The following is a 15805-nucleotide window of genomic DNA, read 5'->3' as shown; positions in this document are numbered from 1 at the left end:
CCAGCACTTTGGGAGGCCAAAGCAGGCAGATCACCTGAGGTCGGGAGTTCGAGACCAGCGTGACCAACATGGAGAAATCCCATCTCTACTAAAAATACAAAATTAGCTGTGCATGGTGGTGCACGCCTGTAATCCCAGCTACTTGGGAGGCTGAGGCAGGAGAATCTCTTGAACCCTGGTGGCAGAGGTTGTGGTGAGCCGAGATAGTGCCATTGCACTCCAGCCTGGGCAACTAGAGTGAAACTCCATCTCAAAAAAACAAAAACAAAAACAAAAACAAAACTGCTCATTCAAGTCACCCTTGAATTCCCAGCCCACAGAATAATAAATAATAAAGAGAAGCTGGGTGCAGTGGCTCACACCTGTAATCCCAGCACTTTGGGAGGCCGAGGTAGGCAGATAACCTAAGGTCAGGAGTTTGAGGCCAGCCTGGCCAACATGGTGAAAACCCATCGCTACTAAAAAAAAAATACAAAAATTAGCCAGACATGATGTTGGTTTCTATATTCCTAGCTACTAGGGAGGCTGAGGCAGGAGAATCACTTGAAACCAGGAGACGGAGGTTGCATTGAACCGAGATCATGCCATTGCACTCAAGCCTGGATGACAAGAGCAAAACTCCATCTCAAAATAATAATAATAATAATAATAATAAAGAGAGAGAATAAATTATTGATGTTTTAAGCCACTAACTTGTGGGACAATGTGTTATGTAGAAATAGATAAACTAATGCACTCCCGAATGGTATATTTTGATATAAATAGAAGTTTTTGTTCTTAATGTGGTCAAATATATCAATATTTTTGTTTATTTGTTATTGAAGTCTTATTTATAATTTTTTTATCCAAAGATCATAAGGCTATTTTATGTTATCTTCTAAAAGTGTTATAGTTTGACCTTTTATATTTGGACCCCTAATTCACCTAGAATTTATATTTGTGTAATTTACTTTTTTTTGTTGTTTTTGAGACAGAGCTTTGCACTGTTACCCAGGCTGGAGGGCAGTGGCACAATCTTAGCTCACTGCATGCAACCTCTGCCTCCTGGGTTTAAGCGATTCTCCTGCCTTAGCCTCCCGAGTAGCTAGGATTACAGGTGGCTGCCACAATGCCTGGCTAATTTTTGTATTTTTAGTAGAGATGAGGTTTCACCATGTTGGCCAGGCGGGCCTCGAACTCTCGACCTCAGGTGATCCACCTGCCTTGGCCTAGTGTTGGGATTACAGGTGTGAGCCACTGTGCCCAGCCATGTAATTTACTTTTGAGGGAGAAATCACATTTCTTTTTTTTCCATGTTGGTACCCATTTATACAAGCATAATTTATTTGAAAGACCATTCATTCTTCCATTGCTTTAAAATGGCACCTTTTTCATAAATGAAGTGGCTGTATATGTGTGAGTCTGTTTCTGGCTCTTTGTTCTGTTCCATGGATATATTCCCAGGCTGGTCTCAAACTCCTGAGCTCAGGTGATCCACCTGCCTCAGCCTTCCAAAGTGTGAGGCTGAAGTGAGCTATCGCACCTGGCCTAAAATTCTCTTTAGAAGATTAAGAAAATTTTCCCCTATAATGATGATTATGTCATTTTTCTCTTAATGGCAAATTAGATAGGTTGATTTTGCTAACATTAAACCAAGTCTACATTCCTGGAATAAATCCAACTGGGTAATGATGTGCAATCTTTTACACATTGTTAGTCATTATTTGCTAGAATTATATTTAGGATATTTACCTCTCTGTCCGTAAGCGAGCATACTCAGAACTTTCTTTTCTGTTGGGTTTTGGTGTACAGCTTATACTGGCCACTTCTTTGTCTGTTATCATACGATAATTGTATGAAATTTTTTTTTGTTCCATAAATATTAATTAGAACTCAGGCAGTGGTGTGTGCCTGTAGCCCCAGCTACTGAGGAGGCTGAAGTGGGAGTATCACTGGAAACCAAGAGTCCAGGGCCAGCCTGGGCAACATAGGTAGATTCCATCTCTTAAAAAATATAAATAAATAAATATAAACCACTAAGTAGAATTCACCTGTGAAAAATATCTGGGTCTGCGGTGTCTTTGTGAGAAGGTTTTGATTTATTTTATTGTAATAAATATTTTATTGTAATAAAACTATTTGGGTATTATATTTCTTCTTGATTTTGTAAGTTTTACTTTTAATTTTTTTCCTCTTATTCTTTTTTTCAAGACGGAGTCTTACTATGTTGTCCAGGTTGTTATTGAATTCCTGGCCTTAAGCAATCCTCCCACCTCAGTCTCCCAAGTAGCTGGGATTATAGGCATGTGCCACCACACCTGGCTAGGTTTTTTGTTTTGTTTGAGACAGGGTCTCACTCTGTCACCCAGGCTGGAGTGCAGCGGGGCAAACCTGGCTCACTGCAGCCTCAAACTCCTGGGCTCAAGCAATTCTCCCACCTCAGCCTCACATGTAGGACTGCAGGCATGTGCCATCACACCCAGCTAATTTTTAAAATTTTTTTGTAGAGACGGCAACCACTGGCAAGGCTGCTTTGAGCTGGCTATGTTCCCTGACTGAAGGTCAATGCTTCTGTCAAGGTGGTTTGCTCTACAAGACTCTTTTCATTCCAGATTATGGAAATTTCCCGTTGGGGCCAGAAGTGGTAGTAGCTCCCCCACTAATAGCACATTCTCTTATGGGTCCCTTCATTCCACCCACACCTTTGCAATTTGTCCCTCTCTAAATAAACCCTCACTGAATTATCCTGATTTGAATGTGACACCTATTTTCAGTTGAGACCCTGACTGATATGGATGGACACATAGCTCATTACTTTTTCAGCCTTTTTAAATTTAAATATGTGCATTTCAGGCTGTAAATTTTACATTAAGCACAATTTCACTGCATCACACAGGTTTTTTTTTTACAGAAGCTTTAATATGTGATATTTTCATTATCTTTCAGCTCAGAATATTTTCTAATTTCCATTAATTGATTCTTTTATCCATAGGTTGTTTGGTTTCAGAAGGGTATTTCTTAGTTCCCAAGCACATGAGAATTTCCTAATTAGCTTTTTGTTACTGGCTTAGAGCAGTGTTCTATCTACATTTATTAGGTTAAATTCATTAATTGGATTATTCAAATATTCTATATTCTATTTGTTCATTTTAGTTTGCTCCTTAAGTCAATTAGCAAACATAGATTCGTCTATATCTCCTTGTATTTCTGTTAGTTTTTGTTTTATATTTTTTGAGGTGATATTATGAGGCTCTTAAAAATAGTAATATCTTCCTGTAATATTGAGGTAGATTGACCCTTTTATCATTAAGTGACTCTTTATCTCTACTAATGCTCTTTGGTATGTCTATTTTTCTATTATATTAACATGGTTATACAAGTTTTCTTTTGATTAGCATTTGCATGGTATGTCTTTTTTCAGCCTTTTATGTTCAGCCTCTCTGTATTCTCTTTCAGATTAGTCTCCTGTAAACAGGATATAGGATTTTTCATCATATCTTGGAAGTAATCATTGTTGACTAACTTTTGTATGTGCAGAGAAAGATTAAATGCTGCCGACTAATCTATAATGTAATCTATAATGTTTATCGCTTGTAATTTTTACTTTATTCAGATCAACGTTGCTCTTTTAGCATTTAGACACAGATTTTTTATCATATCTCACACTTTTTTCTGTCATTTTGTGCCAGTTAAGACAATTTTTCATTTCAATGCTGAATCATAGAATAATCTCTCTTTAAAATTATTTTACATGGCAATTGAATTCAACGTGAATAGCAACCAGCAATGGTTGCTCAACATTAACTGTACTTACAACAATATGAATGGTGTGAAATGAAAATTACAGAAGACCATTGTTTTCAACTAAACTCCTCACCTACATCAAAGTTCCAAGTCACCAAACACTAAATTGTTATCTGACCTTCTAAGAAATCAGGAGAAACAAAAGCTAGTTTTCCAAATAAACCAGTTTCTTTCTTTTGAGACAAGGTATCACTCTGTCCCCTGGGCTGGAGTGCAGTGGTGTGATCATGGCTCACCGTAGCCTCCACCTCCCCAGCTCAAGTAATCCTCCTGCCTCAGCCTCCTGAGCAGCTGGGACCACAGGTGTGCACTACCATGCCTGGCTAATTTTTGTATTTTTTTGTGGAGATGGGGTCTTGCCATATTGCCCAGGCTGGTCTCAAAGTCCTGAGCTCAAGGGATCTGCCTACCTCAGCCTCCCAAAGTGCTGGGATTACAGGTGTGAGCCACTGTGCCCGGCAACAAGCCAGTTTCAATTGGCATGCTAATGAAGTTTCCTCCGCTTTAGTCCTTATACACACACAAAGGTAGCCTGAAATAGCTTGATGTTTACTTCTCAGTCATTTTTCTATTGTGCTGTTTCCCTGTCCTGCCTTACAAGAAAAGTAGCTTTAAAATGACCAATCTGCTTTTTGTTCTTTGTTCGTATAAAACCAACCCCTTCTGCTCAACTCATTGGAACGCTTACTCTATTTTATGCAACAAATCATTGCCCAATTCTAGAATCTCAAATAAAGCCAGTTGAGATCTTTAGATGAAATTTATTGTAACTTTGTCTTTTGACTATGGTTATGACCAAGTTCACACCCAGGTAATAACAACTTTATCATGTCTGCCATGGCTAACAACAATCGCACAATTCTATTTCAGAAATGTCAAAAAGTAGAAAACGGCATCTTAGAATCAATGAAAGGTAATGTATTTCTTTCTTATCCAAGCTGGCAATCTTTGTCATTTAACTGGAACATCTAGTTGATTTACATTTTTTTAAATTATTGGCCATTGCATCAGCTTATGCCTATAATCCCAGCACTTTGGGAGGCTAAGGTGGGAGGATTGCGTGAGCTCAGGAGTTCGAAGAAGCCAGCCTGGGCAACATGGTGAGACCCCATCTCTATTACCAAAAAAAAAAAAAATCACTGGCCAGGCATGGTGGCTCACGCCTGTAATCCCAGCACTTTGGGAGGTAGAGGTGAGAGGACCGCTTGAACCCAGAAATTTGAGACCAGCCTGGCAACATAGTGAGACTCTGTCTCTGTAAAACACTAACACACTAATTAAATAAATAAATAAATTCAAATAATTGATATATTTGAATTTGAATTTCACCTTGATATGTACATTTTATTTTCCTACCTGCTCTATGTTCTCTCCTTCTTTCTGTCTCTCTTTTTTAGTGAGAGGGTCTCACTATGTTGCCCAGGCTGGAGTACAGTGGCTATTCCCAGGTGCAATCATAGCTCACTGCAGCCTCAAATTCCTAGACTCAAACAATCCTCCTGCCTCAGCCTCCTAATTAGCTGGGGCTACAGACAGTGCATCCACATCCAGCATCTATGTTCTTCCTGAACTTTTATTTTGCCTTCCTTTGGTTTGATTGGTCATTTATTTACTATTCAATTTTCCCCTCTGTTAGTGTGGATGGCATATACTGTGACAGCCATTCTGGATGTTTACAGACATTCTGGCTGTCTATCCTGGGCAAAAGGTCAGACTGTGTTTCCTAACCACTCAAGTAATGTGTGGCCATATAACTAGCTTTGGCCAATAAAATGTGAGTATAAGTGCTGTGTGTGTGTCACCTCCAGATGGAGATTTTAAGAGCCAGTGTGTATTTTTCCTCTCTTCTCTGTGGCAAGGTTATTCTATCTCGCAGGATTCAAAATAGCAGCTGCTTTATCAGCCTTGGCTCCTGCCTGACTACAACCCACCTACCATATCTCCAACCACACCCGCTGGCTGGCAATGCACACATAGTGGGATGATGAAATAAATTTTAGTTGTTTATACCACTCAGGTCTCCAGGTCTTATTATGAAAGCAGAGCCTGGCCTATCTTGGCTGAAACAAAGATTTGTGTCAGAAACAGGCTGCTGCCATAATAAAAAACCTAAAACGAGAGACATAGGTTAGGGACTGGGTGGTAGGCAACAAAATGAGTGTTATCAGAGGCTAGTAGGATGTGATGCTGGTCAAGCAGAGACAAACAGAAAATTGCGACCTGTGACCATTTAAGAGACAGATAATGAGTTAATAAGATTGTGGCTCTAGAAGCCAGAAAAGGGGCTAGAAAACAGAATTGTTGAAGAGTATGCTTTTGATAAGGTAGGAAAAAAAGAGAGAGAGATGAGCTTTAGAAGATAATAAGGGAATCAGGCTGGGTGCCAGGGCTCATGCCAGTAATCCCAGCACTTTGGGAGGCCAAGGTGGGTGAATCACTTGAGGTCAGGAGTTTGAGACCAGCCTGACCAACATGGCGAAACCCCATCTGTACTAAAAATACACAAATTAGCTCGGTGTGGTGGTGTGCGCCTGTAATCCCAGCTACTCGGGAGGCTGAGGCAGGAGAATCGCTTTAACCCAGGAGGTGGAAGTTGTAGTGAGCTGAGATTCGGCCACTGCACTCCAGCCTGGGAGACAGAGCAGGACTCCATCTTAAAAAAAAAAAAAAAAAAAAAAGAGAATAGAATAAGGTAATCAGTCCTTATGCAGGCAGCAATAAAGGAATAGAGATAACCTAGAAATTGAGGAACTTGAGGCAGCTTCTCATCCTCACCAGTAACAGACAACCCTGAGAACTTGTTTATCTGGGTGACAGGATTATTACAGTTTGGTCTGGTGACCAAACTGAATCAGCATGACCTATCACACCCACTCTTTGAAGATTAAGTTGGCATGCAGTAAATCCCTTCAGTTGGACAAAATTGCTGTGGGGGCTAAGACTAAAGGTGTGGCTCTCCCACGAACCCAATTACAGCCTCAAGGCCTCTGCAATTAAGTTGAGAAAAAAGGCTATGTCTCAGGACAGAACCATGGATGTGGCTTTTAGCACATGGAGAGGATTCAAACAGACAAGAAGGTAACTAGGTTTTTTAGAAAGGTCTACTGACCAAAAAAGTATAAGCCTATATTTAAAAAGTTTGCAACTGTTCAAATCTTCTAATGGTCATTGAGTCCCAGCTACCTAGATGCAGGACTGAGAGCATTCTTTCCTTTTCTTTTCACTGTCCTCCTTGGTCACACATGAGGGGACATTGAGAATGGGCTTTCTGTGGGGGCTGAGTCAGTTCCTTTGCAGCTTCCTGCTTTTGCTTTGCCTCCTTCAAGTACCAGAAGAGTAGCACTGCAGAAAACAGTTGAAAATCCCTGATTTCATCCCAGTCTCATTCTATACATGGGACTCTAAGGCCCAGACAAACCACTTACTGGCACTGGCTGTGAGATTGGGACTCAGAGCACCTGACTCACAATCTGGTCCACTGTAGCCCTCATCAAGGCTCTGGTCAAGTCTGTCCGCTTCTTGGGCCTCACTGCTCACCCTCTGAGTCTCTCTACCATCTCACACTGCTTCCTTCCTGTCTCTCTGCCTCTAACCAACTGTGGGGTCTCATTGGATTTGGTCAGTGTTGATCTTGGAATGAGTATCTTTTGGAAGTTGATAATGTACCTGCAGTTTTCCATGTTTTGAGATGTGTTAAAATAAAAACTGTAGGAGGCCCTTGTTTTGGATGAAGCTCTGCTCTAAGCCCCAACAAACCAAACTGAAAATCAGCATGGAGTCACCCATGATAACGCTCCACTTCACCAAATCTAAACTAAGTTGTTTTCTGATCCTCTTAGAGATTAGGAGAGAGGTAAAAGCCAATTTCCCAAAAAGTCTCGTTCCAATCTTTAATAGGCATGATAATGAAGTTCTTCTGCTTTAATCCTTACACCAAACAAAAAAAAGGTAGCAGTAACCTGACATTAATCAGTTATTTTTCTATTGTTCTATCTCCCTCTCCCACCTTATAAGAAAAGTATCTTAAAAATGACTAACATGTTCTTTGATCTTTGCTTGGCTTTCTTCAGCCCTTCTCTGTCTATAAAGTCAACCTTGTCAGAACACTTACGTATTTTATGGAATGAAGTGTTGCCCAATTCCCAAATCACCAATAAAGCCAATTGAGATCTTTAAGCTAATTTGTTGTCATTTTGTCTTTTGACAGGTGAAACTTACGGGATGACTTTGATGTCTTCTTTGCCATGCAGGATGTAGTCAATGACCTTGTAAAAGTTAATTTCCTGGCAAAAGAGAGAAAAATTATACTTTTTTTTTTTTTTTTTTTTTTGAGACAGAGTTTCACTTTGTCGCCCAGGCTGGAGTGCAATGGCATGATCTTGGCTCACTGCAACCTCCGCCTCCTGCGTTCAAGCTATTCTTCTGCCTCAGCCTCCTGAGTAAATGGGACTACAGGCACGCACCACCATGCCTGGCTAATTTTTGTATTTTTAGCAGAGACAGGGTTCCAACTCCTGACCCTATGATCTGCCCACCTCAGCCTTCCAAAGTGCTGGGATTACAGGCGTGAGCCACTGAGCCCAGCCAAAAAATTATACCTTTAAGAGTCAAATAGAAGTTCAACAGGAGTATGTCCCTGAAACTGACTTTGTCCTTTTACCATCGTATGCCCTGTAGTTTCTGTTGTTGTTTCAATAAATTAATGTTTTTATTGATATATAGTAGTTGTACATATTTTGCCCCGTGGTTTTCAGGAAGCGCCAAGCCTGGCCATAACCTCCCTCCAAGGATGTGCCTGGGCTGCCTTCTGGTGATCCCTGTCCTCTGCTGACTCTCAGGATTCAGCGTGCTCCACCTTGGAGCCAGCTCACAGTGACCAGGAAGAGGGCTGGGATCTGAGGCTGGGAAGAAGGATAGGAAATTCTCTAAGAGGATCTGGAGGTTGAGTGTGTGCAAGTTGATCACACAAGTTGGGACATTTTTGTCATACCCAAATAAAAGAGAGTTGAGAAGCCAGGGGGCAAAAAAGTACTCAGGACACATAGCATTGCTCTCAGAATGTAATTTTCTGCATGCCTGGCTGCTTACACTACCTGCTGTGATTCGAAACCAGTTTTATCTGATAGTTGCTGAAACAACCTGCTGCAACTCTAGGACTAATTTTACCCACTGCCATTACTCATCAGTCAAAACTTGCCAGCTCCCCAGACCCTTACTTTGTCAATGAACTTTCTCAGAGGGCAACATGTAATATTTCTCTTTTTTCTTTTAGACACAGAGTCTTGCTCTGTCACCCAGGCTGGAGTGCAGTGGCACAGTCATGGCTCACTGTAGCCTCGAATTCCTGGGCTCACGTGATCCTCCTGCCTTGGCTTCCCAAAGCACTGGGATGACAGGCATGAGCCACCATGCCCGGCCTCATTCCTCTTTTTTATAAAACCGTCTACCTTCTCTTTGTTCTTTGGACACACTGAAGACTACTTCTTCTGCGTGTATGCCCCGAATTGCAAGTCTTCCTTTGCCCCAAAACATTAAATATAGAGATTCGTCTCTGCATTTTAATTTTGACTTTGATAAGTGCAAGAAGAAAGAGATAAAGATGGCTGCCAGAATCTAGGGAGATGGGAAAGTGGTCAGGAGGTTCCCATCCCATTTAAAATCACAGCCAACCAGCCATCCTCCCTGCAGGGTGCGTCTCTATGGTCATCGCCCCATTTCTCCTTCATGCCTACCACTCAGCTGTTCTCTTTGCTGTGTCGTCACTTCAGACCTACCTTCTCAATCATGTTTCATGCCTCCGAACTAACTCTCTGCCTCTTCCATCCCTCCCGCTCCTTGCATTGTTAAAATTCCCATTCTCTTAAAGTAGAGCTCTTCAATTACATTACTGTCTAGCATGCAACTGGATGTTGGCACGTGACTCCATTCCCCTAGCTCTCCAGGGGAAATTCTATTACCTTTTTCTTAGGTCCTCTGTATGCCCAAGTGTGATGAGCAACTATTTCACAAATGAGAAAGCTGAGACACAGAGAGAGGAAAGGACTCACTTGTAGCAAGACAGTGAACCAAAATCAGAACCTGGGTCCTTAATTCCCAGCTCAGTGCTTTTCCTCTATGTCACCTAACGTTAACAGCTTAGTGTTTTACTGTTTGCATCACTGTCACCTTGAACAGGGTTGCTCAGAGTGTAATCCCTGGGCCGGTGCCAGACTGTGAACTCTTTACTATTCCAGGAGAAGATAAAAACAGAAACTGAGAGTCACTTACGAAGTTTTGTAACAATTTGACTGAGTTAGATGAGGTCTGTTTAATTGAATAAAAGGGGAAGGGGCATATATATACACATATATATACACACATATATACATACGTATATATACACACATATATACATACGTATACACACATATATACATACGTATACACACATATATACATACGTATATATACACACATATATACATACGTATATATACACACATATATACATACGTATATACACACATATATACATACGTATATATACACACATATATACATATGTATATACACACATATGTGTATATATGTATATATACACATATGTGTATATATATATATTTTTGTGTGTGTGTGTGTGTGTGACAGAGTCTTACTCTGTCACCCAGGCTGAAGTACAAGTGTAGTGGCATGATCCAAGTTTATATTTTGTCTGTCTTTATACAATTTTGTTTTTCTAGGAATATATTTTATCATATTTTTAAAAGTAGCAATCGAAACATACTGGAGGCGTGACTCACTCTCTTGAGTGTGCCTGCACTCCCCTTTCTTGAGTGTGTTTTTCACAAAAAAAAAATTTGGAAATTTTTTTAAAAAGAAAAACCAAACTGTTCCTTTACTACAGGTATTTTGAGAAGTATCTCCCTAGAGATTTCAGTGCAGATACCTGGGCTCCACCCCAAGCCTCCCTACTCAGAACCTCCACAAAGAGGAATTCCTGAACCAGTTAAAGATGTCTGAAGGTCTGTTTGGTTGACGGGCAATCAGCAATGGTCACCTTCCAACTCATAAGGGAGAGGCTCTGCTGCTCAAAGCCTAGCATTGGCGGCAGCTGCACTGACTGAATACTTCTAGGAGGTGAGCTCTGATTAAACAAAAGGCAGAAGCTGAAACCACTCCAATGGCATAGGCTACGCCCAGGAGTAGTGAGCTCTCTAAAATAGGAAGAATCCAAGGGGAGACTAGATGAACCCTGACATACGACAAATAAAATGGAGCTGAGACTAGACTTAGAGTGAGGATTCCTGTTCTAGTTTCAGTCCTACTATGTGTGTTCTCTGGGCCTCAGTTTCTCTGGCTGTAAAATTAGATCGGTGGTATGTGTTTGTTGCTGCTGTTAAGTAGCAGCTCTCTTTCCTCCAAGCAAAGCATGGAAGCTAATTATATGAAACTGTCCTAATGGAATCAGGGCCGGGTATATAGAGGCCCTGCACCTTTGTTCTCTCTTACTCCCTTTCCTGTCCTCTTCCTTTTCCATTAACCCCTGGTCAAGGCAGCTACTGTGGAACTCTAAAGTTCTAAGGACAATGGGGGAGAAAGAAAATTGTATTAGAAAATCAACAAAGTCCCTCCAAGCTATGATTCTAAGGTTATGATTAGATAGTTAGCAATATCTCTCAAAGATCAAAACAGACATATTCTTTGACCCACATGTGGTAATGGATCCTAAAGATATACTCCCAAATGTGAGTAAAAGCATTTTTTGCCCCATCCAGGGGTCTTAGCTAGACTGCTTTAAAAAGTCTGGAGATGATGTAAGGTCTCTTATTAGGAAAGTAGTTGTACAGTGGGCACCACATGTTTCCAGAGTGAGATTGCTGTGCCTGTGCTGATAGGGAAAGTCGACAAAATATTCAGTTAAGTGGAAAAAGCAAGGCACAAAATAGAATCATAGCATTAGTGCAGAGTGGTGGTGGTGGTATATGTATACTTCTCCGTGAATATCTGGATAGACATAAACGTTCCTGCAAAGAGTTTGCTAACAGCAGCTGCTTCACGGAGGCTGACTAGGAGGAAGGGGTCACTTAAGTCCGTATGGAGTGAACTTTTCACTGTGTTCATATATTACTTTTTCAACATACAAGCCAATTTTCTTTTTTTATATTTTTTATTTTGCTTTATTGATTTACTTTTTTTGAGACAGGATCTCATTCTGTCACCCAGGCTGGAGTGCAGTGGCACAATCTTTGCTCACTGGAGCCTCAGTTTCCCAGGCTCAAGCAATCCTCCTATCTTAGCCTCCCAAGTAACTGGTAAGGTGTCCAGAATTGGTGGGTTCTTGGTCTCACTGACTTCAAGAATGAAGCTGCGGACCCTCGTGGTGAGTGCTACAGCTCTTAAGGTGGCGCGTCTGGAGTTGTTCGTTCCTCCTGATGTTCGGATGTGTTCGGAGTTTCTTCCTTCTGGTGGGTTCGTGGTCTCGCGGGCTCAGGAGCGAAGCTGCAGACCTTCGCGGTGAGTGTTATAGCTCTTAAGGCGGCGCGTCTGGAGTTGTTCGGAGTTGTTCGTTCCTCCCGGTGGGCTCGTGGTCTCGCGGGCTCAGGAGTGAAGCTGCAGACCTTCGCAGTGAGCGTTATAGCTCTTAAGGCGGCGCGTCTGGAGTTGTTCGTTCCTCCCGGTGGGCTCGTGGTCTGGCTGGCTTCAGGAATGAAGCTGCAGACTTTCGCGGTGAGTGTTACAGCTCATAAATGCAGTGTGGACCCAAAGAGTGAGCAGTAGCAAGATTTATTGCAAAGAGTGAAAAAACAAAGCTTCCACAGCGTGGAAGGGGACCCGAGTGAGTTGCCACTGCTGGCTCGGGCAGCCTGCTTTTATTCTCATATCTGGCCCCACCCACGTCCTGCTGATCGGTAGAGCCTAGTGGTCTGTTTTGACAGGGCGCTGATTGGTGCGTTTACCATCCCTGAGCTAGACATAAAGGTTCTCCACGTCCCCATCAGAGCAGCCAGATACAGAGTGTTGATTGCTGCATTCACAAACCTCGAGCTAGACACAGATTGCCGATTGGTGTATTTACAATCCCTGAGCTAGACATAAAGGTTTTCCAAGGCCCCACCAGAGCAGCTAGATACAGAGTGTGGATTGGTGCACTCACAAACCTTGAGCTAGACACAGGATGCTGACTGGTGTGTTTACAAACCCTGAGCTAGATACAGAGTGCCGATTGGTGTATTTACAATCCTTGAGCTAGACACAAAGGTTCTCCAAGGCACCACCAGAGTAGCTAGATACAGAGTGTCAATTGGTGCACTCACAAACCTCGAGCTAGGCACAGGGTGCTGATTGGTGTGTTTACAAACCCTGAGCTAGACACAGGGTGCCGATTGGTGTGTTTACAATCCCTGAGCTAGACATAAAGGTTCTCCACGTCTCCACCAGACTCAGGAGCCCAGCTGGCGTCACTCAGTGGATCCCGCACCGGGGCTGCAGGTGGAGCTGCCTGCCAGTCCTGCGCCGTGCGCTCACACTCCTCAGCCTTTGGGTGGTCGATGGGACTGGGCGCCGTGGAGCAGGGGGTGGTGCTCGTCGGGGAGGCTCGGGTGGCACAGGAGCCCATGGAGGGGGTGGGAGGCTCAGGCATGGCGGGCTGCAGGTCCTGAGCCCTGCCCCGTGGGAAGGCAGCTAAGGCCCGGTGAGAAATCGAGCACAGCGCCACTGGGTCGGCACTGCTGGGGGACCCGGTACACCCTCCGCAGCTGCTGGCCTGGGTGCTAAGCCCCTCACTGCCCGGGGCCGGCAGGACCGGCCGGCTGCTCCGAGTGGGGGGGCCCGCCAAGCCCATGCCCACCCAGAACTCCAGCCGGCCCGCAAGCGCCACGCGCAGCCCGGGTTCCCGCTCGCGCCTCTCCCTCCACACCTCCCTGCAAGCTGAGGGAGCCGGCTCCCGCCTTGGCCAGCCCAGAAAGGGGCTCACATAGTGGGCTGAAGGGCTCCTCAAGTGCCGCCAAAGTGGGAGCCCAGGCAGAGGAGGGGCCGAGAGCAAGCGAGGGCTGTGAGGACTGCCAGCACACTGTCACCTCTCAGTAATACAGGCACGCATTACCATGCCCTGCTACTTTTTTTTTCTTTTTTTTTTTTAGTTAGAGACAAGGTCTCAATTTGTTGCTTAGGCTGGTCTTGAACTCCTGGCCTTAAGTGATCCTTCTGCCTCAGCCTCCCAAAGTTCTGGGATTATAGGTATGAACCACTGCACCTGGCAAAACAAACTTTCTTAAAAATATTTTTAAATAGTCAAGTTGTACCTTATAAGCAGTTCTAGAAAGCAAAGGTGGCTGCATTATAACCTAGGAGATAAGTTTCTGCCTGGGAGGGGGAGGAGGCAGAGTTCCAGGACCTTCTTGACATCTTTGTCTTGCCTTAGGACCACCTGTCCTTGGGCCTGTGCTGCTCACTGTACTCCCGGCAGGCTCAGGGCTTCCTGGGCCTGGCTGCTGTCCTACCCAGGGATTCCCACGAGAGTCTTTAGAAAGGTTAGAAATGGACATTTCTAGGCCGGGTGTGGTGGCTCACGCCTGTAATCCTAGCCCTTTGGGAGGCGGAGCTGGGCAGATAACTTGAGGTCAGGAGTCTGAGACCAGCCTGGCCAACATGGTGAAACCTCATCTCTACTAAAAATATAAAAATTTGCCAGACATAATGGTGGAGCACCTGTAATCCCAGCTACTCGGGAATCTGAGGCAGGAGAATTGCTTGAGCCCAGGAGGTGGGGGTTGCAGTGAGCTGAGATCATGCCACTGCACTCCAGCCTGGGCAACAGAGTGAGAGTACATCTCAAAAAAAGAAATTGACATTTTTTTTGGAATCCCACAGGAGAATCAATTTTCTTTCCCAAAAGTAACAAAAAGATCAGTGTGCTTTGGGTAACTAGGCTTTTTCCACACACTGTAGCTCAGTCAAAGTCTTTAAAGCCATATTCATGTACAAATTCATCAGCCTCTGGAAAGTTAAAACTGAGTCATCAAGAGTACCTTTGTTATCTTCTACCTGAGCAGCTGACAAAAGGGGCTTTGAAAGAGCCACAGATACTCGTGGAAATACACCACTTTTTAAAAGACTGCTATTTTTTTTTTCCATGAAGCCTTTTTAGCCTGTATAACTTTTAAATACTTAAAACATACACACACTGTTTTATTTTTAAAAGTAGATGAAGCAAAATGTAGCTGACATTGTGAGGCTTTCGACCTAAGATTCGGGAACATTAATCAGTTGGAATTCAGACAAAAGCTGTATTTCCAAGTGAATGTGGCAGATAAAGCGTGAAAGGGATGTTAGAAGGCAGAGGGAATGTTAAAGGGCCTAATTTAGGCCGGGTGCGGTGGCTCATGCTTGTAATCTCAGCACTTTGGGAGCCCAAGGCAGGAGGATCACTTGAGGCCAGGAGTTCAAGACCAGCCTGGGCAATATAGCAAGACCTCATCTCTACATAAAAAACAAAAACAAATAAAATAAAATGCTGCAATTGGATGAGACCAGAGATCAGAAACTTAAATGCCTAGAGAGGTCTGATAAAAACAAAAATGAAAGCAGGGCACAGATGTACATAAAAGAGAGTGGTGGGGGCCAGGAGCGGTGGCTCACACCTGTAATCTCAGCACTGTGGGAGGCCGAGGTGGGCGGATCACCTGAGGTCAGGAGTTTGAGACCAGCCTGGCCAACATGGCAAAACCCTGTCTCTACTAAAAATACAAAAATTAGCCAGGTATGGTGGCAGGTGCCTGTAATCCTAGCTACTCAGGAGGCTGAGGTAGGAGAATCACCTGAATCGGGAGGCAGAGGTTGCAGTGAGCCAAGATCATGCCATTGCACTCCAGCCTGGGTGACAAGAGCAAAACTCTGTCTCAAAAAGAGAAAGTGGTGGGGATTGTGGCAAACCAGAGAGCTCAGGCCACATCCCAAGGAGGTAGCTGCTACTCAGCTCCAATCAAATTTGCCCTGCTGGATTGTGGGTCCAGTGTTGATTAATCATCCACCTTTTCAAAAGAAA

At 43.4% G+C, this 15805-nt stretch overlaps 1 protein-coding gene across 2 annotated transcripts in view; it reads right to left on the bottom strand.

The window, feature by feature from the left end:
- PDE6A (phosphodiesterase 6A) overlaps positions 1-15805 on the bottom strand; it is an 89143-nt gene that overhangs the window by 49256 nt on the left and 24082 nt on the right. For both annotated transcript variants that reach the window (XM_055285665.2, XM_055285666.2), the window contains one exon: positions 8002-8066. In XM_055285665.2, the coding sequence (XP_055141640.1) occupies positions 8002-8066 (65 nt within the window). The remainder of the gene's footprint in view (positions 1-8001; positions 8067-15805) is intronic.

Source organism: Symphalangus syndactylus, chromosome 7 (genome assembly GCF_028878055.3).
Source record: "Symphalangus syndactylus isolate Jambi chromosome 7, NHGRI_mSymSyn1-v2.1_pri, whole genome shotgun sequence".
Lineage (NCBI taxonomy): Eukaryota > Metazoa > Chordata > Mammalia > Primates > Hylobatidae > Symphalangus > Symphalangus syndactylus.
Note: the sequence above shows the minus strand (reverse complement) of the source record. Positions and strands in the feature narration are given on the sequence as shown.